General features: G+C 44.6%; 3 protein-coding genes across 3 annotated transcripts in view; 1 reads left to right on the top strand and 2 right to left on the bottom strand.

The window, feature by feature from the left end:
• Positions 1 to 7,017, top strand: part of zgc:92242 (uncharacterized protein LOC436899 homolog) — a 7,337-nt gene extending 320 nt beyond the window's left edge. The window contains exons 2-5 of the mRNA XM_046296665.1: positions 2,153 to 2,563; positions 4,829 to 5,064; positions 5,205 to 5,430; positions 5,656 to 7,017. Coding sequence (XP_046152621.1) covers positions 2,383 to 2,563; positions 4,829 to 5,064; positions 5,205 to 5,430; positions 5,656 to 5,807 — 795 coding nt within the window. The 5' untranslated portion in view covers positions 2,153 to 2,382 and the 3' untranslated portion in view covers positions 5,808 to 7,017. The remainder of the gene's footprint in view (positions 1 to 2,152; positions 2,564 to 4,828; positions 5,065 to 5,204; positions 5,431 to 5,655) is intronic.
• Positions 7,018 to 9,187: 2,170 nt separating this feature from the next.
• LOC123994146 (CXXC-type zinc finger protein 5-like) lies at positions 9,188 to 11,987 on the bottom strand. Its single transcript, XM_046296664.1, has 3 exons — positions 11,750 to 11,987; positions 10,077 to 11,008; positions 9,188 to 9,710 (listed from the first exon to the last, which is right to left on the bottom strand). Exons 2-3 carry the CDS (start codon positions 10,308 to 10,310, stop codon positions 9,666 to 9,668), a joined length of 279 nt encoding a protein of 92 aa, XP_046152620.1. The 5' UTR covers positions 10,311 to 11,008; positions 11,750 to 11,987; the 3' UTR covers positions 9,188 to 9,665.
• A 1,067-nt stretch (positions 11,988 to 13,054) lies between these two features.
• Positions 13,055 to 22,198, bottom strand: zgc:110843 (uncharacterized protein LOC541492 homolog). The gene is made up of 3 exons (XM_046296663.1): positions 22,028 to 22,198; positions 13,700 to 13,896; positions 13,055 to 13,462 (listed from the first exon to the last, which is right to left on the bottom strand). The coding sequence occupies exons 1-3, from the start codon at positions 22,074 to 22,076 to the stop codon at positions 13,373 to 13,375; spliced, it is 336 nt and encodes a 111-aa protein (XP_046152619.1). The 5' UTR covers positions 22,077 to 22,198; the 3' UTR covers positions 13,055 to 13,372.

Here is a 22,198-nt window from a genome sequence, read left to right as displayed (position 1 = left end):
TCAGGAGATTCTCAGGGGTTTCTCAGGGGGTTCTCAGGAGTTTCTCAGGGGTTTCTCAGGGGTTTCTCAGGAGTTTCTCAGGGGTTTCTCAGGAGGGGTTTCTCAGGGGGAGAGGGGTTTCTCAGGGGTTTCTCAGGAGTTTCTCAGGGGTTTCTCAGGAGATTCTCAGGGGTTTCTCAGGAGATTCTCAAGGGTTTCTCAGGGGTTTCTCCGCTCTACTTGCTTTTCCTCACCATTTTCTCGCTTTTGTTTTGTTTCTCTTGTTTTCTTGTTCTTGTCTGAGTCCCCTCTCTGTCAGTTTCAGTAAAACAGGCTCTGTTTGAAAACTCCACTAAACACTTTTTAAAGGTCTCCCTTAGTATGCGACACACATCCTCTTTCTCTCTCTATTCTCTATTTTGTGCTCCTGCTCTTTCTTTCTATGTGAACAGTGACGATGGTTAAACCCTAAATGTATTTACATGCTGCCATAGATTGAAGACTGCCTGCTTTGTGTGTCTGTGTGTCTTACTGCCGTGGCCAGTGTGTTACAGGCATCTGTTCCTGTTAGTGTCTAGTTACACTGGTGCATGTCTTTATGTTGTGTATCAATGTTGTTATAATGATGTTAGGATAGCTGTAATGTGTCTAATCTGTACCAGAGTTCGATTCCTGCAGTGCTTCACCTGTTGAAAATAGCAGGGGTATTCCATATATTAGCTGATAGAAAGTGTTGTTTTAACTGTTTTCTCTTCATTGATGTTCTGTGACTGTACAATTACGTGGTTGTTGGTAGTGTTGTTGGTCTGGCCCTCTGTGTTGTAATATAAGAGGATAACTATTGATTATTATCTCATTCACCTGCTCATTCACCTGCTGATAATGTTCTAAAAACTGTATGCGTGTTCATCTGAGCATAAGTAGGGTGACCATGAGCCTTACGAATGGGGAAACATAGTTCTGGTTATCTCTCTGTCTCTTCTCTTCTGTTTTGGTCATGAGACATAGCTGGTTATCTCCCCGTCACTTCTGTTTTGGTCATGAGAGATAGCAGGTTATCCCCCCGTCATTTCTGTTTTGGTCATGAGAGATAGCTGGTTATCTCCCCGTCACTTCCGTTTTGGTCATGAGAGATAGCTGGTTATCTCCCCGTCACTTCTGTTTTGGTCATGAGAGATAGCTGGTTATCTCCCCGTCATTTCTGTTTTGGTCATGAGAGATAGCAGGTTATCCCGTCATTCCTGTTTTGGTCATGAGAGATAGCTGGTTATCTCCCCGTCACTTCTGTTTTGGTCATGAGAGATAGCTGGTTATCTCCCCGTCATTTCTGTTTTGGTCATGAGAGATAGCTGGTTATCTCCCCGTCATTTCCATTTTGGTCATGAGAGATAGCTGGTTATCTCCCCGTCACTTCTGTTTTGGTCATGAGAGATAGCTGGTTATCTCCCTGTCATTTCTGTTTTGGTCATGAGAGATAGCTGGTTATCTCCCTGTCACTTCTGTTTTGGTCATGAGAGATAGCTGGTTATCTCCCCGTCACTTCTGTTTTGGTCATGAGAGATAGCTGTTCTCGTTGCAAAGTCTCTTCCACCCATTTTCTCTCTCTGTTTCTGTGTTTCTCTCTGTTTCTCTTCCCTTCTCTCTAAAAAATGATAAACAGTGCCAGTTTCCCTCGTTTTCTCCCTCCCTCTCTTTAAATCCAAAAATGGAAATAAAGCTAAGGTTCTGCGTGTGTCTCTCTCTTCCATTCTCTCTCTGTTTACATAAAAAGTCATTCTGCCACCCAGCTGGGTTGGTCTCTGGTCTCTGTTTGCCTTTGAATGTTTGAAAGTAGTAGGGCAGTTCTCTGTGTGGGGGGTAGTAGAGGGAGTGGACACACATTTACTCACACACAGAACCAGACACACACACACACACACACACACACACACACACACACACACACACACACACACACACACACACACACACACACACACACACACACACACACACACACACACACACACACACACACACACACACACACACACACACACACACACACACACACACACACACACACACACACACACACACACACACACACCACAATTGTGTTGGTGGACAGCCAAAGAGGGAAAGACTGAGGAGAAAGGCTTTAATCACATATATATACTTTCTCCTGCTCTAGAATACCAGCAAGGAATCATTGACCATCCACCCTCCCAGCAGAAGTCATATAACATAACAGAGGGAACGTCTAAGAAGTTGAAAGAGAACTCTTCAGCCTTTTGGAATTGAAACTGTACCAGATCCACCAGACATTGGGATTTAAAGTCCTCTGTTGAACCAGGCCGGCACCAGCATTTTAGACAGTCCCAACAGCACCAGAGGAAGGGAGTTCATCTAGGATCAGACAGTATGCTGGCTCAGATCCTACAGGAGATGTGGGTGGACCCAGAGGTTCTGGAGGCCCTGAGTGAAGACCAGAGGAGAATCTTGTTCCTGAAGATGAGAGAAGAGCAGGTCAGACGCTGGATTGAGAGGGAGGAGAAGGACGAGAGAGGGAGGAGAACCAGGGAACAACACAGGTCTAAAGAAGGTACAGCATCCACACACACACACACACACACACACACACACACACACACACACACACACACACACACACACACACACACACACACACACACACACACACACACACACACACACACACACACACACACACACACACACACACACACACACACACACACACCGGTCCTTAATAATGAGCACAGAATACAGAATAAATCCAGACCATGTACAGTACATTAGAGTATACTTCAGAACATGAACCTGGCGTCATAGTAACTGCATATGGGAAATGAGAGAGTATATTTCATAATTTATGTTTTCCTTTCCCTGGGCAGTCACACCCACCTGTACCCTCCTCTGCCTCCTATCCTCTCTCTGCCTGCACAGAATGTTCTGTCCACAGATTCAACACACCACAGGGCATACAGTATTGGCCAGGGAGAGAGGAAAACCCTTCAAATATAGAAAGAGAGAGGGGAAACAGGGGGGGATGAAAGATGGGGACATGAGAGAGATGTGGAAGCAGGAGGTAAGGACACAGGAGGGGGAGAGAGAGGTGGAATGAGGGGAAAAGTGAGTGAGCAGAAGAAGAGAGTGGAAGGGAGAGAGAGAGAGAGAGAGAGAGAGAGAGAGAGAGAGAGAGAGAGAGAGAGAGAGAGAGAGAGAGAGAGAGGAGAGAGAGGGGCACTGAGGAACTGAGCTTGCTTGAGCACCCACCCCACTATTCTGGGTAAACAACCCTGAAACCATACTCTACAGGGAATCAGCCTTCAGCTCAGGCCAAGTTCCACCACTCTCACTAACCCACGTCTCTCTCTTGCTTTCCCATTCTATTCCCTTCTCTCTCCATTTCTCTCTTTTACCCATTCTACCCTCCCCCACTCTATCTGATAGGATATAGAATGAGACCTATACCCTCCCCCACTCTATCTGTCTGATAGGATACAGAATGAGACCTATACCCTCCCCCACTCTATCTGTCTGATAGGATACAGAATGAGACCTATACCCTCCCCCACTCTATCTGTCTGATAGGATACAGAATGAGACCTATACCCTCCCCCCACCTATCTGTCTGATAGGATACAGAATGAGACCTATACCCTCCCCCACTCTATCTGTCTGATAGGATACAGAATGAGACCTATACCCTCCCCCACTCTATCTGTCTGATAGGATACAGAATGAGACCTATACCCTCCCCCACTCTATCTGTCTGATAGGATACAGAATGAGACCTATACCCTCCCCCACTCTATCTGTCTGATAGGATACAGAATGAGACCTATCCCCTCCTCACGTTACCCCTTTGTCTGTCCAATCTCACCTGGGTGAGTGTGTGTGTCACCTTAGTAGCAGTAGGATAGGCCAGGTCATCTCTCATCTCTTAAAACCACTGTGTTGAGCAACAAACACTACACTTCATCATTCTTCTATCAGGCCAGTTTATTCTCCTCTCTCAGCCCCATGGCCCAGAAAGACTCTCCTCACATAAGATAGTACGTAGGCAACACAGTACAACTCTTAAATGTCACACACACACGCACGCACGCACGCACGCACGCACGCACGCACGCACGCACGCACGCACGCACACACACGCACACACACACACACACACACACACACACACACACACACACACACACACACACACACACACACACACACACACACACACACACACACACACACACACACACAGCCTCTGGCCCATCTTGTACACTTAAAAAATGATTAACATATTTCCAATATGAATTGCTGCAAGACCATTTCTACACCTTTTGTTGCCATTTTGCTCTATATTACGTAGGCTTATCTTCATTTATCTGAATTGAAATGAATGAATTGAAATGGGTTATTTTTTTACATTTAGGCTAGCAGCCTATTCATGTGTATCGTGTTCATATTACTGTAATGGTGACCTGTCTGCGACTAGAGACTAGAGGTTGTATCTCACCAATTGTTAGCCAGCTAATTAACACGGATCTGTGGTCAGATCTGAGTGAATACTGTAAGGTGAAGACCATAGACTAGTGTGTCAGTAAGGCAAGTGTTTGTGCAGAGCCAATAGACTGGACAATAGATCAAGCTAGACCTCAGTAATGTGTTTGTTCACTGATAAGACAACAGCACCATCTGCTGGGCTATAATGGAGTACTACAACCAGACTCCATCAGTCTGACGATGGATTTAAATTGGGGACAGGTTTGAACAGTTACCTGCTGTTGTATTATCTGTGCTAGTTACACAGTGTGATATTCTATGTGTTTCTTTGTCTCCTCAGGTCACAGTAAGAGCGTGCGCTGGCTGTTGGGTCGTGATGGGGATGTGAGTGTGAGCGTGATCGGAGAGGTGGATGAATTTATATCCTCCAAACTCCCCCAGACCCTCCGTACCAACACCAGACTACAGAGTACAGAAATGAACAACCTAGTGGTTGATCTCCATACTGTGTCACTACTGAAAGACAGAGAGAACCACCAAACCAGCTCACAATCAGCCACACTGATGCAACTCGGCGTAAGTGTTTGTTACGGAGTGTGTGTATGTGTGTGTGTGATGTGTATGCATATGAGACACAGAAAGAGAGGGCAAGAGGGAAAGAAATATGTCATCTCTACCATACAGGATGTAGCTCGACAGTCTTCTTCTATTTCCAGGTAGACTCAGACGGCTCTAAGGACTCTGAGGAGGACCACGACTCAGGCAGCGCTGAGGACGACCCAAAGGACCCCGTGGAGGACAGCAGCAACAATGAGTCAGGCAACAGCACAGATGACCTAAAGGACTGGGGCATCTGCCACAGACCCCACCACAGCAACATCAGCCTGTCTCTACAACCCCAGCTGTCAGTCACAGAGAAGGCCCGCCCACACGGCAGAGGAGGTGAGAGAGAAAGAGAATCCAATTAAATCAAAATGTATTGGTCACACGTTAATTCTAGTGTAGCAAAATGCTTGTGCTTCTAGTTCCGACTATGCAGAGAGTGTCTTTTTGTGTGTGCATACGAGCACGCGCATGTTTCTCTGGAATGACATGTCTACTCTACACTCGATTCAAGTTCATTGACAACTGATATATCTACAATCCTTTCCCTCTCTATCTCTGTAGTTGTGGTCAGTCATGAGGAGGAGAGCCCAGCTTTTGGTGGTCGGGTGGCTCAGCTCAGGAGAACGTTTGCCACATCCTCTCCCATCGCCAAGCCTCCTGTGCCCACCAAACCTTCACACCTGCAGCTGGTGCCCAGGTCCTCTCTGAGGTAACACTGGGGTCACCCACAGTCAACCAATCACACAGAAGAGGTACTGCCCACCTGAAGTTCTCATTTGAATACCAGGTAAAAGTGACCTACGGACAGACACTCACCTGAGGAATGGTGCAGAGAAATAGGAGCTCCAAACTTAGCCGAGTTAAAGGTGGACATGCACAGCTGAGTGGGAGGAATGCATGACACTGGTACTCTGGTGAAGTGCCCCCCTTGTTGAAGGTTTGTGGAGACTGCATGGTAGTTATACAGTTCCACCTCTCCTTGAACCTAAATACACAAGAGGTTTGGACATGATTAATACAAGAGCTATTTCTACATAGTTACATGGAAGTTTGTATCTGATTTGTACATGGGGTGGAGGAAAAGATTTAGCTTTACGTTTCTAATCAGGAATTATGCATAATTATTTTTACTTTGCTGTCTCTCGTATGTTTGGGTCATAGGTCAAACCATCCTGGTATGTTTGGGATATAGGTCAAACCATCCCGGTATGTTTGGGTCATAGGTCAAACCATCCTGGTATGTTTGGGATATAGGTCAAACCATCCTGGTATGTTTGGGTCATAGGTCAAACCATCTTGGTATGTTTGGGATATAGGTCAAACCATCCTGGTATGTTTGGGTCATAGGTCAAACCATCCTGGTATGTTTGGGATATAGGTCAAACCATCCTGGTATGTTTGGGATATAGGTCAAACCATCCTGGTATGTTTGGCCATAGGTCAAACCATCCTGGTATGTTTGGGTCATAGGTCAAACCATCCTGGTATGTTTGGGCCATAGGTCAAACCATCCTGGTATGTTTGGGCCATAGGTCAAACCATCCTGGTATGTTTGGGCCATAGGTCAAACCATCCTGATATGTTTGGGATATAGGTCAAACCATCCTGGTATGTTTGGGCCATAGGTGAAACCATCCTGGTATGTTTGGGTCATAGGTCAAACCATCCTGGTATGTTTGGGATATAGGTCAAACCATCCTGTCATGTTTTTAGCTACCAGATCTTTTGCTTTATTAATTGTGTTCATTATCTAACAGTCTAACCTCGTAGGCTTTCTAGTCATATCATGTTTTGTATATCGGCACTGTAACTACATTTGTTTGAGGAGGCTATTTCTATTTTGCGTGTGAAACATGCTTGTGCAAAACACATACCTGTATTTCTTTGACCTGTTGGTCTCTAATTCAGCTAAATAAAAATCTGAAGAAATGTGTGTGTCTGTGGGTGTGGGTGTGCTTAGGCAAGAGAGAGAGAGAATTAAGAAAGAGAGAGAGAGAGAGAGAGCGAGAGAGAGCGAGAGAGAGAGAGAGAGAGAGAGAGAGAGAGAGAGAGAGAGAGAGAGAGAGAGAGAGAGAGAGAGAGAGAGAGAGAGAGAGAGAGAAAGGGAGTCCTCTGTTGTTTAATTTGTAGTGAGTGGTATCCATGGTGACCAGAGAGGTCGAGGACAACCAGCCCTACCATTCACCCTACTCTGGGGTAGGATTACATCTAGATTTCAAACATACACACACACACACATGCATGTGCGCACACACAGACACACACAGGTCACACGTGTAGGTGGAATGAATTAAAAACTAAAATAATTAAAGATGGGTTACAGTCATTTTTCTGAAGCTCCTTCATAAAACAGTGAGAGGAGGGCTGCAGTAGTGTTGCATGCTGTGCTCTCCAGTGGTTGTTGTTTACATGGAACTCCATGCTCTGGTTCACTAGTAGAGTTCCCAGCAGCTGGTTAACAAAGGATCAAAAGGGGCTAGTGGTAACTTGATTAGCGAGTGGCGGCCGGATGGCGACAGAAACAGGCGCTAAGATCAGACACACACACACACACACACACACACACACACACACACACACACACACACACACACACACACACACACACACACACACACACACACACACACACACACACACACACACACACACACACACACACACACACACACACACACACACACACACACACACACACACACACACACAGTAGATGAATGTCAGGGTGGCTACATGCACACACTCAGCATAACTCTATCTCTGCCAACTCAATAAAGCATGTCTTATGTCCCACCAGGACAGATGAAAGTGTGTCTTTAGGATTCAGGAACCTCTTCTTCTAAGACGCCCTGCTAGAGCTACTGTAGTACGATCCAACCAGTGTAGCGTTACTGAGCCATGCAGCAGCTGGCTGCAGCGACTAACATAGCTAGGTCCAACTGTGGTTTGAGAGGACAGACTCAGGGTCAGTCTGTATTCTCGACAACGCATCCATCTTTATCCCTCTCCTCCCTCTATATCTCTATCTCTCCATCTCTCTAGGTATCTGTCCGACCCCTTCCCTTTCTCTTTTTGTATTTGCCTCTTCCCTCTTCCCCTACTATCTTCATCTCCTGCTGTCTCTCCATCTCCTTTCTCCCCTCCCCCTCTCCTCTCTCTCTCTCTCTCTCTCCCTCCTGCCATCTTGCAGGGCAGCAGAGCCAGACTCTGCAGGCGTTTGGGGAGGCTCCAGACCTCGCGGCCAGCGGGTGACACAGATTTCCGGGGGAAGGGGGATTAATCTCCAAAGTACTGGAAAGGCACAAGGGGAATCTGGAGATTCAGGAATATAAAATCCCTTTGTCCGCGAAATGAAGAAATGCACGATAGGACATGTTTCTTATTTAGTGGAAAACTGTAACAGTGTGCCTGTCTGCTTCTTACCCTGAGTTGGCAGGACTTCTGTAGGACACACACACACACTGGTTCTCTGTGATCCCCTGACTGAAGGCACACAGGAAGTGCAACCATGGCCCAATTATAGCGTGACATCTCGCCTTGCCATTTCCATGGTTACGCTGTCCACCATCCCCCGGAGCGAACTGTGGAAGATTAAGGTCCTATCTTATCAGCCATCGTCACGGCAACCCCCCCCCCTGTGTGAGCTGGACACTCTGCTTTCACCATGTTATTGAGGCCTTCACTGTGTGTGTGAGAATGAGTGTGTGTCTGCATACTACATGCTTGTGAATGAAATTGAATCAGTGTGTGAACGGGAATGAGAGAGAGAGAGCGTGTGTGTGAATGGGAATGAGAGAGAGAGAGCGTGTGTGTGAATGGGAATGAGAGAGAGAGAGCGTGTGCGTGAATGTGTTGAGTGTGTGGTGAGTCATGTGCGCATAGGTTTGGTATGTGTACTTTTTGGTCATATATGTGTGTGTGTGTGTCTGGAAGGTAGTGATAAGGCCATCATGCATGCCTCCCCCCAAGACACACACACACACACCCCCACACACACACACATAAGCCTCACAGGAAATGGAGAGGGATCAGTCAGCCCCTGAAATACACAAAGAGACACTCTTGAAATACATACTCACCCCAACACACATACTGTAGACAGGCAGTTTCCTTGTCTTTATTCAGAAGGCAGACCGTAGAGATGTAAGAACAAGACACTAATCATGACCTAAGTACATCTACTACTCATTCTTTATCAACTGTGACATGAATAGAAAACAAACATAAACATCATATTATGACCAGTCTGTCCTTCTTGGTTTGGCCTTTACGGAAACATCCAGGTCAGAAGCTTCGATGACAAAATGTTCCAAAAATGGAATATAAAAAGGAATAACATTTTCTATTCATATACAATACTCTGTGCTTCATGAGATGCTTCCTGTTGGCCCGACAATATCTAAATCCATTGGTGTGACTTATCTTTTCTTTCATTGGGTTTTCATCTTCATACTTCTGATTGTCGAAGGTTCTGTACTCTCCAAGCCAATCCAACAAGGCCAGCTGAATTGACTTTCTTTTGTAGGTCCAGAGTGCCAATGTTCATGATCACATTCCAAATAGACGGAATCCTATTGTAGCCATGGAAATGCTGCTCCTGATGGAAACACCATCTTCTATGAAAGGAGATGAAAGGGGTCAGAAAGCTGTGGTTCACTTAAAACACAAACACATGCATATAGACTACTACACCGCCCGAAAGTAACACACTAACATACACTACATGACCAAAGGTATGTGGACACCTGCTCGTCGAACATCTCAATTTCAAAATCAAACCTGTCAGCAACAGGCTGAAATGGCCGAATCCAATAATTTGAAGGGGTGTCCACATACTTTTGCATATATAGTGTAGTGCAACTACAGTGGTATTACAGAGGTATACATTTTTTGGAGAGCAGTTGTCAGACCTCAGATAAAGTCAGACTGCCCTATTAATGCCCATTCTAAATAACAGTGTGTATTTATCCACTTCCTCTCACCTCGAACCCGGTGGCTGCCTTTTTCTTCAGCTGCTCACACTTCCTGTACTTGCAGATCTGGTGTCCAGTCTTACGGTTGCGGCAGGCGCTGCACTCTTCACAGTTCCCTGTACGTCGACACGGCACACACTCCCCGCATCGCTTCCTCTTCCTTCTCCCAGCTCCCCCGCCGCCAGTGGACGAGCTCTCGCCTCGCAACACCTCCACACCCTCCCCAACGCCAGCTATCCCCATTGACCCTCCACCACTAGTCAGGAACCCCCCCTCCCCCTGCCATCAGAGCAAACAGGCCTGGGTTCAAGGGGAACCAGGAGCAGCCTAGTAGTGGGAGGAAGTCTGCCACACAACCCGTGCCGTCCCCTTCAGCCCCGGACCCCCCCATCCATCTCCTCCCCTTCCACCCCAGCTTCCCCGGCCCCCAGCCCGCCCAGAGGGCCCTGGTCCCTGGGTGTGGGGGTCAGTGTCAAGGCCCCTGCCCTCATCAGCAGCTCTGCAGCATGTGCCAGGTGAAGACCACTGGGAGAGTCCCAGAGGTCTATGTTGGAGGAGTGGGCCCGGCGAGGCTTGGTCTGCCTGGGCTGGGTTGGCCTGTGCTGGGCTGCAGTGGGACGGAGGAGGCCCCTGACACCCATACTACTGGAGCTATGGCGGTGGGATAGTCTGTTAGTGTTGTTGAGATATTCAGAGAGGGAGCAGGGATGAGAGCGCTTCAGGCTTCGTCTTAGAGGCTCACTGAGGATCCTATTGGCTCTCTGCTTCTCTGGAGAGGAAGGGCCAGACATGTCCAGGGTATCTGCCATACTGGGTGGGGGTGGGAGATGGCAGGGCAATGCCAAGGTTAGAGCGGTGACAGCAGTCCAGCTGTCAGTTAGCCAATCACAACTCTCTGACAGCTGTTATATTCCCATTATCCTCTCTGCCACCTTTATACCCTGTGGAGATGAACAGAGGAAGATGGAGGAGAGAGAAGAGGGGGAAGGAGATATGGAGGGAGACGGGGAAAAAGAGACAAAGAAAGCAGAGAGGGGGAGAAAATAAGTAGATGTTATTAGAGAGGCATTGGTCGATAGTTGGTTTTATTTTTAGTGAAGGAGACAATAATGACATTGTAAGACACAGGCCTAAGTGTAATTAAGGGAATAATAGCCTATTTAATGTTTGAGTGAGCATGTAAAATGTTTTCAAAATATAGGCTACATCTGAGACTAAGAAACTATATATTTTTAATAACGTGACGCTTTATACATTTAAGTTATGATAGACTGCGTGTGGTTGCACTTGAGTTCCAAGGTGGACAAATCTATGCAATAATGGAATACCACAAACAAATAGCCTATTGCGCATATGCGCCAGTCAAATTTGGAGCGCGCATTTCGATTTGACTACTGTAGTTGTGATGTGAGCCAGGCTAGAGAATATACAATATCTACCTCTGAATGCCATCGAGTTCGAAACTACCTTTTGTCTAGACTCTGTGACAGTCCAGGGTACGCGCGCGCACGACACGGTCGCAATAGATACATAAAACACGCTATATTTCAGCAATAAACGATAACGTGGGTGTTCGAGTGATGTAATTGGTAGTACTGTAAAGGTATGAATAGGTCATAACTCTCTCTTCAATATATTATTAATATCACATTAACAAATCCTTTCGTAATTCGTGCACCTACCAATGCAATGCGAGCTGACCGGAGCCCCAGTGTCCAGTGGTTTGTCCGTGGTGTCTTCCACGAATATTGGAATAAATAAAGGGAGATGGAAAAAAATAAGATATTGTTAACTATTAGACATATCCAATATTTGTCTGCAGTGATCACACAAGAAATCGAATCCGTAAACCATTTGTCCAATTCGGTAGCTGCACAGGTCCTTCGCCTTTCCCGTCTCGCATTCCCACCTCCTCGTGCCCGCCACTCACAGAGTGGAACATGCAAACACACTTCATAGATTTGGGGGGCGTCACACAAAAAGCGAACTGGAGTCATGGTCATGAGACCGCAGAAAAATGACCCCTTGACCACAATAGCAAATTCCTGTGCTCCTTTCACTTCTGTGCCACACAACATTTTACAAAACCATAGAAAAAGACAGGTGACAAAGCCAAAGTCCTGAAATACAGGGCTAATTATCTTGGAAATAAAACAAATGATTGGAAAATGCTTTTTGAGACTGTTTATGGAATCACTTTCTGGCATGAATGAAATTCATCAGACTGACATGTGAGTTATTGTATGTTGTGTGTGTTCCTTCCCATGTCATGTGATGCTGGTGGAAGCCAGACTGTAACAGTGTATGTGCCATCAGGCTGAGAAGGGCGAGGGTGTTGTGGCCCGTTTAGAGCTACACTGCATCAGCCTCAACCTCGTACTTCTCAGGGTACTAAGCAGGGTAGTCCACTCCACCTCTTGTCAAGAGTCCTGCATTTTTGGCACACAGCCAGCTGTGGTGTGAGGCTGGGTGTGAAGCTGAGTGTGTGTGTGTGGTTGCCAGCCTAGGCAGCAATAACATGGAGAGGGGGCTGCCAAATCGTAATCCTCATGCCTGCTAGTTGAGCGAGAGCAGCTCCTAGCGGCTAGAGATAATATTGCCTTGTGTCGGTGGGTAAAATGGCATACACTGGCGCACATAAACTGCTTTGCAGTGAGACATAAAATCAGCACCACATCATGTCGGTCGTATACGTCTCAGGAAAGGAATGACAGTAGACACACAAGTCTGACCACTTTAAGAAAACTTTTATTCACAATATACGGGCCAAAATACATCACCATCAAGTCTGTCATATTCACTAGAACATGTATTTCTTTTGGACATTAACAATACATATTCCTAAAGGTTGTACTTTGAACACTGGAATAGACAATAGTCTTAGAGGGGAAATGAAAGTGCCTTCTTGTGTCAGAGAATGTCGAAATAAAGGGTAGCACCTTCCCCACTCTCAGTCACGTATTATTCATCTCGTAGTTAAGACCATTAAGACCAATGGCTCAATAACATTAATTACATGAGCTTCTAAGACACAAATCAGATCATGTAACATTCCTTTGGGGTTTTGACTGTGGGTTGTATGAAGGCGGTTTGAGTAAGAGTGCTGCTCTGCGTGGTTGGATCCTGCCATGATTCAGCTCATCTGTACGACCTCTGGTTGGATCCTGCCATGATTCAGCTCATCTGTACGACCTCTGGTTGGATATGGCCAGTGATCGTTTGACTCTGGTGTATATGTGGCATGTGACTGAATGGTGTTGAATGATGATTTGATGGGAGGGGCGAGAAGGGGAAAAGGAGGTTGGTTAAGCATCCTTCTTCTTGATGATGAGGGGACCCACATTGTCCCCAGTGATCTCATTGTGCTTGGTATGGGAACCATCACAGTAGGGGAACTGTGGGGAAATTTACACAAACAAGTAAATAACACAAGGTGTAATCTCACCAGCCTTAAAAATCACATAACAAACTACACTTCGCAAAACGGCCAAAGAGCTAATTATATTTAATAATGATAGTGAATAATTTGCCCTGAGACATGACTATAGACGGCTATGGCATCCAACTATGGCACCAGGGACCATAGGAGTCTACAGCCAAGTCTCACGGTAAATAAAGGAAGAAGTGCCCACCTTCTTGGACCTCCAGCAGCGACAGTAGACGGCCTTGCTGCCAATGTCTTCTATGTCGAAGCTGTGCACCACCTTGGCACTGTCCTTACACACACAGGTGTTGACCTGGCTTTTCTTACGCCCAGTGAAGTACCGGCTAACCAGGAAGCCACCTAGAGCAGCCGCCACAACCACTGGCACTAGGACAGTCAGCTGGTCTGAAATTCAAGAACACATACAGGCATACATAAACAGAGAGAATGCACATGCACACTGTTAGCAGTTTTGATTAATACAGTAAGTTACTGATAAAATTACAAACAGTATGACAATGTTTAACTGAATGTAGTTGTTGACCATAGAATGCACAGTAAAATACCATACATTGTTTTACAGCACACTGTACGACCTTTCAACATTAAAACACAGTAGAATGCACAGTGAAATACCATAAATGTGTTTTACAGTATTATTAATGGTGCATTGTGGGAAAATGTTTGTGGGTGGGGAATATTAAACATATTTTAAGGCATGCCTTGTAAGAGCCTATATTTGTTGCACCTGTGAGTGAGAATGCAGTACCCCCACATAATACAGTAATATACTGTATTTTAGGAATTCTACAATCCTTGTTCTGAAAATCTACAGTAACATACTGGCCATTTAGCAAATCTGACCATAATTCTATCCTCCTGATTCCTGCTTACAAGCAAAAACTATAGCAGGATGTACCAGTGACTCGCTCAATACAGAAATGGTCAGATGATGTGAATACTACGCTACAGGACTGTTTTGCTAGCACAGACTGGAATATGTTCCGGGATTCACCCAATGGCATTGAGGAGCATACCATCTCAGTCACCGGCTTCATCAATAAGTGCATCAACGATGTCGTCCCCACAGTAACTGTACGTGCATTTCCCAACAAGAAGCCATGGATTACAGGCAACATCCGCACCGAGCTAATGGCAAGAGCGTCCGCTTTCAAGGAGTGGGACATTAATCCATAAGCTTATAAGAAATCCTGCTATGCACTCAGACGAACCATCAAACAGGCAAAACGTCAATACAGGACTAGATTGAATCATACTACACTGGCTCTGATGCTCATCGGATGTGGCAGGGCCTGAAAACTATTATGGACTACAAAGGGAAAACCAGCCGCGAGCTGCCCAGTGACCCGAGCCAACCAGACAAGCTAAATGCGTTTTATGCTCGCTTTGAGGCAAGAAACACTGAAGCATGCATGAGAGCACCAGCTGTTCCGGACGACTGTGTGATCATGCTCTCCGTGGCCGATGTGAGCAAGACCTTTTTAAACAGGTCAAAATTCACAAAGCCGCAGGGTCAGATGGATTACCAGGACGTGTATTCAGAGCATGCGCGGACCAATTGGCAAGTGTCTTCACTGATATTTTCAACCTCTCCCTGGCCGAGTCTGTAATACCTACATGTTTCAAACAGACCACCATAGTCCCTGTGCCCAAAATGGCGTGCCTAAATGATTACCGCCCCGTAGCACTCACATCGGTAGCCATGACGTGCTTTGAAAGGCTGGTCATGGCTTACATCAACACCATCATGCCAGAAACCCTAGACCCACTTCAAATCGCATACCGCCCCAACAGATCCACAGATGACGCAATCTCAATTGCACTCCACACTGCTCTTTCCAACCTGGACAAATGGAACACCTATGTGAGAATGCTGTTCATTGACTACAGTTCAGTGTTCAAAACCAAATTCCCTACAAAATTCATCACTAAGCTAAGGACCCTGGGACTAAACACCTCCCACTGAAACTGGATCCTGGACTTCCTGACGGGCCACCCCCAGATCGTAAGGGTAGGCAGCAACACATTTGCCACACTGATCCTCAAAACTGCGGTCCTTCAGGGGTGCGTGCTTAGTCCCATCCTGTACTCCTTGTTCACCCACGACTATGTGGCCAAGAACGACTCCAACACCATCATTAAGTTTGCTGACGACACAACGGTGGTCGGCCTGATCACCGACAACGATGAGACAGCCTATAGGGAGGAGGTCAGAAACCTGGCAGTGTGGTGCCAGGACTACAACCTCTCTCTCAATGTGAGCAAGACAAAGGAGCTGATCATGGACTATAGGAAAAGGCAGGCCGAACAGGCCTCCATTAACATCGACGGGACTAAAGTGTATCAGGTCGAGAGTTTCAAGTTCTTTGGTGTCCACATCACCCACAAACTATCATGGGGCCAAGCTTCCTGACATCCATGACCTATATAGTAGGCTGTGTCACAGAGGAAAGCCCCAAAAAATAGTCATAGACTCCAGTCACCCAAATCATAGACTGTTATCTCTGCTACCGCATGACAAGCGGTACTGGAGCTCCAAGTCTAGGACCAAAAGGCTCCTTAACAGTTTCTACCTCCAAGCTGTAAGACTGTGGAACAAACTAAAATGATCTAGCTTTTTTGGTTACCACATGATTCCATATGTGTTATTTCATAGTTTTGATGTCTTCACTATTATTCTACAATGTAGAAAATAGTTTTTTTTTAAACAACAAAAAACCCTTGAATGAGTAGGTGTGTCCAAACTTTTTACGTGTATTGTATGTTGACACCAGCTCGACGAACTTCTCATTCCAAAATCATGGGCATTAATATGGAGTTGGTCCCCCCTTTGCTGCTATAACAGCCTCCACTCTTCTGGGAAGGCTTTTCACTAGAGGTTGGAACATTGCTGCAGGGATTTCAAATCAAATCGTATTTGTCACATGCGCCGAATACAACAGGTGTAGAGCTTACAGTGAAATGCTTACTTACAAGCCCTTAACCAAAAATGCTATTTTAAGAGAAATACCCCCCATAAAAGGAAGAGATAATAACAAATGATTAAAGAACAGCAGTAAATAACAATAGCGGGGCTATGTACAGGAGGTACCGGTACAGAGTCAGTGTGCAGCGGCACCGGTGTCAGGGTAATATGTACATGTAGGTAGAGTTATTAAAGTGACTATGCATAGATAATAACAGTGTGCAGCGGCACCGGTGTCAGGGTAATATGTACATGTAGGTAGAGTTATTAAAGTGACTATGCATAGATAATAACAGTGTGCAGCGGCACCGGTGTCAGGGTAATATGTACATGTAGGTAGAGTTATTAAAGTGACTATGCATAGATAATAACAGTGTGCAGCGGCACCGGTGTCAGGGTAATATGTACATGTAGGTAGAGTTATTAAAGTGACTATGCATAGATAATAACAGTGTGCAGCGGCACCGGTGTCAGGGTAATATGTACATGTAGGTAGAGTTATTAAAGTGACTATGCATAGATAATAACAGAGAGTATCAGTAGCAAAGAAGGGGCAATGCAAATAGTCTGGGAAGCCATTTGATTTGCTTCCATTCTGACACAAGAGCTTTAGTTAGGTCGGGCACTGATGTTGGGCGATTAGGCCTGGCTCGCAGTCAGTGTTCCCATTCATCCCAAAGGTGTTCGATGGGGTTGAGGTCAGGGCTCTGTACAGGCCAGTCAAGTTCCACACCGATCTCGATAAACCATTTCTATATGGACCTCGCTTTGTGCACGGTGGCATTGTCATTCTGAAATGGGAAAGTGCCTTCCCCAAACTGTTGCCACAAAGTTGGAAGCACAGAATCATCTAGAATGTCATTCCCTTCACTGGAACTAAGGGGCTTAGCCCGAACGATGAAAAACAGCCCCAGAACATTATTCCCACCAAATGTTTTATTTGGCACTATGCATTCAGGCAGGTACCGTTCTCCTGGCACCTGCCAAACCCGGATTTGTCCGTCAGACTGCCAGATGTTAAAGTGTAATTCATCACTCCAGGCGGCGAGCTTAACACCACTCCCAGCCGACGCTTGGCATTAGGCATGGTTTGTGTGTGGCTGCTCGGCCATGGAAACCAATTTCATGAAGCTCCTGACAAACAGTTATTGTGTTGACGTTACTTCCAGAGGCAGTTTGGAACTTCACTGTTGTAACCGAGAAAAGACCATTTTTACACGCTACGCACTTCTGTACTCGGCAATCCCGTTCTGCGAGCTTGTGTGGCCTACCACTTCACAGCTGAGCCGTTGTTGCTCCTAGATGTTTCCACTTCACAATAACAGCACTTACAGTTCACTGGGGCAACTCTAGCAGGGCAGAAATTTGATTAACTGACTTTTTGGAAAGGTGGCATCCTGTGATGGTGCCACTTTAAAATTCACTGAGCTCTTCAGTAAGGCCATTCTACTGTCAATGTTTGTATATGGAGATTGTATGGCTGTGTGCTCGATTTTATACACCTGTTAGCAACAGGGGTGGCTGAAATAGCAGAGTCCACTAATGTGTACATATATATATATATATATATTAATGTGTGCCTTAAGTGGCTATACTTGTTGCACCCATTAGTGAGAGTACTGTACCAATTTAAGTGATATGTGGTAGTATTAAATGTATATAGGGATCAAATCAGTAGTGTCACGCCTTAAACCTTTTTATGTTTTAATATTTTCCCATGTCCATTTGATCTGTGTTGCCCTGTAATCACAGCCAGTTTGTAAGCCTTTGGTTAGGCCTCTAGAAGTGATGTAAAACACCTAGTTTTCATGAATATGCTGTTATATGCAAATACCTACAGCCAACCTGCTTGCTATAATCCCTTGTAATTAAAAAAATATATATAACATTTTCTTGCAGTTTAAAATGAACTTTTACAGTGTTTCATTGCTCTGCCATCAAGTTACCGTGAAAGTGATTAACTACAACATGTTCAGTAACGGTTAAAGAAACGTTTTACTTGTAAATTAGATTAAAGTAAAAATATTGGTACCAAAAAATGTACTACTGTGAAATGGATTACAGTAGCTGTACTGGCCAATTGCTGCCAGTAAATTACTGTACCTTTTACAGGACATGTTTTACAATGTACAGATCAAAAGTCAGAAAATGCATATTTACTGTGAAACGTCAATTAATAGCCCAGGCTTTTATTTGCTGAAAATACTGAACACAACAGGCACTTATTAGAGAAAGGTTCTATTAATTTTTCATGTACTGAATAAAAATGTAATGTTTCCGTCGCATTTTCAACTCTATGGATAGTTTGTCAAATTGTTGCGTTACATAGCAAATGTCTCTACTCTGGTCTTGGCATGTGTGCTGTAGCCAACAGCTGGCAGATACAGTGCTGGTAGGCTAGACTACATGATGAGATTATAGATAAGAGTGAGAATGTTTTTATTTGTCAAAACGGCAGTCAAGCATTGATCATCATGTCACCAGAATAAGACCCTGGAAATGCATCAGAAAGGAGCATCATCAAGCTCACACCATGCACGTTCACCAACCTGTGAAGTTCATGATCATTTATTTAATCTGGAGTGTAATTTAAACTGCATGGTTTCCCGAGTTGTTGTGGGAGGACCACACACTTCATCACCTGGCTTCAAGTTTACTTCGATAGAATGGTGTTTCCATCGTCATTGCTCGCATAATTCATTTTAAAGACACAAAAAATCCCATCATGTCGAATGAACAAATGATCTGTCGGTATTTATGAGATTGTACCGAAACTTCCTGCTTCCATCAGAGCTGTTATTTAAAAAAATATGGTATAGCTTTACTCACATAAAAACTGTCTATGGAAACGTGGTAACTGACAGAAAATTATTCTCCTCTATGACTGTGCGTTTTTGGCAGTTCTGACTTTCGCCACTAGAGGGCGATCAGTCCATTTCTGGGGGTCTGTACTCCCAAAGTTGTTGACTGTTTTTGTGCTTGCCAGTTAGCTAGCAATTCTCAGCTGTTACCAGCACTGAGGTAAAATAAGAACTTTAGACTGTGTCGAAGATTTTCACCTGTTGTTTTCAAGGTAATTATCATGCTGAAACATGAGGTGGGCCAACATGGCAAATGAGGGGCACAACAATGGGCCTCAGGATCTCGTCTCTGTATCTCTGTGTATTCAAATTGCTGTAAATAAAATGCAATTGTATTTGTTGTCCGTAGTTTATGCCTGCCCATACCATAACCCTACCACCACGGGCCACTCTGTTCACAACGTTGACATCAGCAAACGGCTTACCCTCACGACGCCATACACGTGGTCTGTAGTTGTGAGGGCGGTTGGATGTACTGGCAAATTCTCTAAAATAACGTTGGAGGCGGGTTATGGTAGAGAAATTTACATTCAATTCTCTGGCAACAGCTCTGGTAGACATTCCTGCAGTCAGCATACCAATTGCATGCTCCCTTAAAACTTGAGATATCTGTGCAATTGTGATGTATCCACATTTTAGAGTGGCCTATAATTGTCCCTGCACAAGGTGCACCTGTGTAATGATCATGCTGTTTAATCAGTTTCTTGATATGCCATCCCTGACAGGGGGATGGATTATCTTGGCAAAGGGAAAATACTCTCTAACAGAGATGTAAACACATTTGAGCACATTTGAGAGAAATAAGCTTTTTTGTGTATATGACATTTTGGGGGTATTTTTTATTTCAGAACACTTTACATCTTCCATTTATATTTTTGCTCAGTGTAAAATGTGTATATCTTATGTTGTGAGTGATGGGGGTCAAAACAAATTGAGCAGTGGAAACCGTGCTTCAAAACAGGAACCCTAATCCCTTGGTTAGCAACCAATGACTAGTAGTTTCTTACAGGCGATAAAAAACAGATTGCCATAATTTTTAAAAACAACAATCAAACATTAAACCTCTTAAACAATTCATGGTAACCTCGTAAATAATTTATTTAGACCCCACATTTATTTGAAACGTGTTTATTTTCTGAAATCAATGTGTGCATTTGGTTCACTGTTTGCTGAAATTAATGTGTGCCCTTGAACGGCTATTAAAAGGGACAGGCAGCTATTTGAGACTGCGTTTAATTAAAGTTAAGGTATGCAGAAAGGATTTTCACCTTACAGAAGACCAGGTTTTCCTCTTTAACTTTGTAATAAAGGTCTATAAACAACACTATTACTCAAGTTACGTTTTTTGAAACGCTATTATGGAAGCATACTAGGGCAAAATGTAATGTATTTCGTCCTACTCTTCTGAGGAGGAGTAGCGAGAAGGATCGGAGGACCAATTTGCAGCGTGGTAAGTGTTATTTAAATACATAAACTGAACACTACGAAATACAAAACAATAAACGTGAAATTAACGAAACAGTCCCATGAGGTACTAATACGGAAGACAAACAAACACCCACAACTCAAAAGTGAAACCAGGCTACCTAAGTATGATTCTCAATCAGGGACAATGATTGACAGCTGCCTCTGATTGAGAACCATACCAGGCCGAACACAGAAATCCAAAATTATAGAAAAACGAACATAGACAACCCACCCAACTCATGCCCTGACCATACTAAAATAAATATATAATAACAGAACTAAGGTCCGAACGTGACACTATAGGACAGGTCCGGGGTAAAAGGCCTATTCTCTGTGCTGTTTTTAATCCAATGAATATATGCGCACGTAGCCTATTAGTGTATCACAACACAAGAAATGTGGCTAGACTAAACGCCTCTTTTTATTTTAAGATGTGGAAAGATTAGCCTACTATGGTAGGTTTACATTGCCATGGCGATTAGAATGGACATCTTAGACATTGGTTTTAAACATAACAATACTTCTCTTGCAGGACCGACTGCCACAACTGCCCCAATATATTGCCTGGCCTTTAGCCCCACATAACCCGCTATGAAATCTGATATCACGGCACTGCTGGGCCAACATGCGTTCTGGAGCTCTGCGCACGCACGTAAACAGAGAAAGGCGATTTACTGGTTGGAATCTACAAATGTACTATGGTCAACAAAATGGCAGATAGCATAGAGCCACATTTATTTACATAATTTGTTTTCATAAACCTATCGAGTTTGTCAAGGATTTGGAGAGCAAGAACTGTTGAGCACAGGCTACAGCGGCTTAGCTGCCGAAGTAATGGCCACACACAAAACACCTGACAGACTAGCGAGGTGCACTAGGCTGACTGGTGGTAAGGTTGTCCTAACCTAAATTGATTGGTGAATGTCCACTGTCCTGATCAACAACCTGCTATGCAACTGACTATATTTATGGCTTCTCTCAAATGGTTGCTTTCAAGTATCATTGGGTGCAGTGGGCTAATGATTGTAGTAAACAAGGTAAATGTCCTTATATTTAGGCTACATAACTTGTGCTTACAGGGACTGGAGCTGTGCCTAAATACGGCAAGTGTTTTGAATAGATCAACTGTTCATTATTAATAGACAGACTATTCACAGGGTGTATTCATAAAGTTCACTTAGGCAGCCGTTAACTTAGAGAACTATAAAAGCAATTGCTTTACCTTTAGATATCTGGAATCCATGACTCTCGATTACTACTGGGCTTGACATTGGCAACGATGGAATTGGAGGTAACGGTAAACCTTGGATTGTCAGCCTGTCGGTTGGTCGGTGTTATGTTTGGGTCTTGCGCACCAAGGTCAATCAGAATAAATCTGAACCCTGTCCTTTCT

The sequence above is a fragment of the Oncorhynchus gorbuscha genome, linkage group LG13 (genome assembly GCF_021184085.1).
Source record: "Oncorhynchus gorbuscha isolate QuinsamMale2020 ecotype Even-year linkage group LG13, OgorEven_v1.0, whole genome shotgun sequence".
In the NCBI taxonomy this organism is placed as follows: domain Eukaryota; kingdom Metazoa; phylum Chordata; class Actinopteri; order Salmoniformes; family Salmonidae; genus Oncorhynchus; species Oncorhynchus gorbuscha.
This window is presented reverse-complemented; position numbering and strand designations above follow the sequence as displayed.

Bases quoted from the DNA above. Each gene is read 5' to 3' on its own strand.
- LOC123994146 (XM_046296664.1), bottom strand. From the start codon at position 10,310: ATGGGGATAGCTGGCGTTGGGGAGGGTGTGGAGGTGTTGCGAGGCGAG. The intron at 9,711-10,076 runs GTGAGAGGAAGT...CTCCTTTCATAG, and splicing joins AGGCAGCCACCGGGTTCGAG to AAGATGGTGTTTCCATCAGG.
- zgc:110843 (XM_046296663.1), bottom strand. From the start codon at position 22,076: ATGTCAAGCCCAGTAGTAATCGAGAGTCATGGATTCCAGATATCTAAA. The intron at 13,897-22,027 runs GTAAAGCAATTG...CTTGAATTTCAG, and splicing joins TGGATTCCAGATATCTAAAG to ACCAGCTGACTGTCCTAGTG. The intron at 13,463-13,699 runs GTGGGCACTTCT...ATTTCCCCACAG, and splicing joins GCTGCTGGAGGTCCAAGAAG to TTCCCCTACTGTGATGGTTC.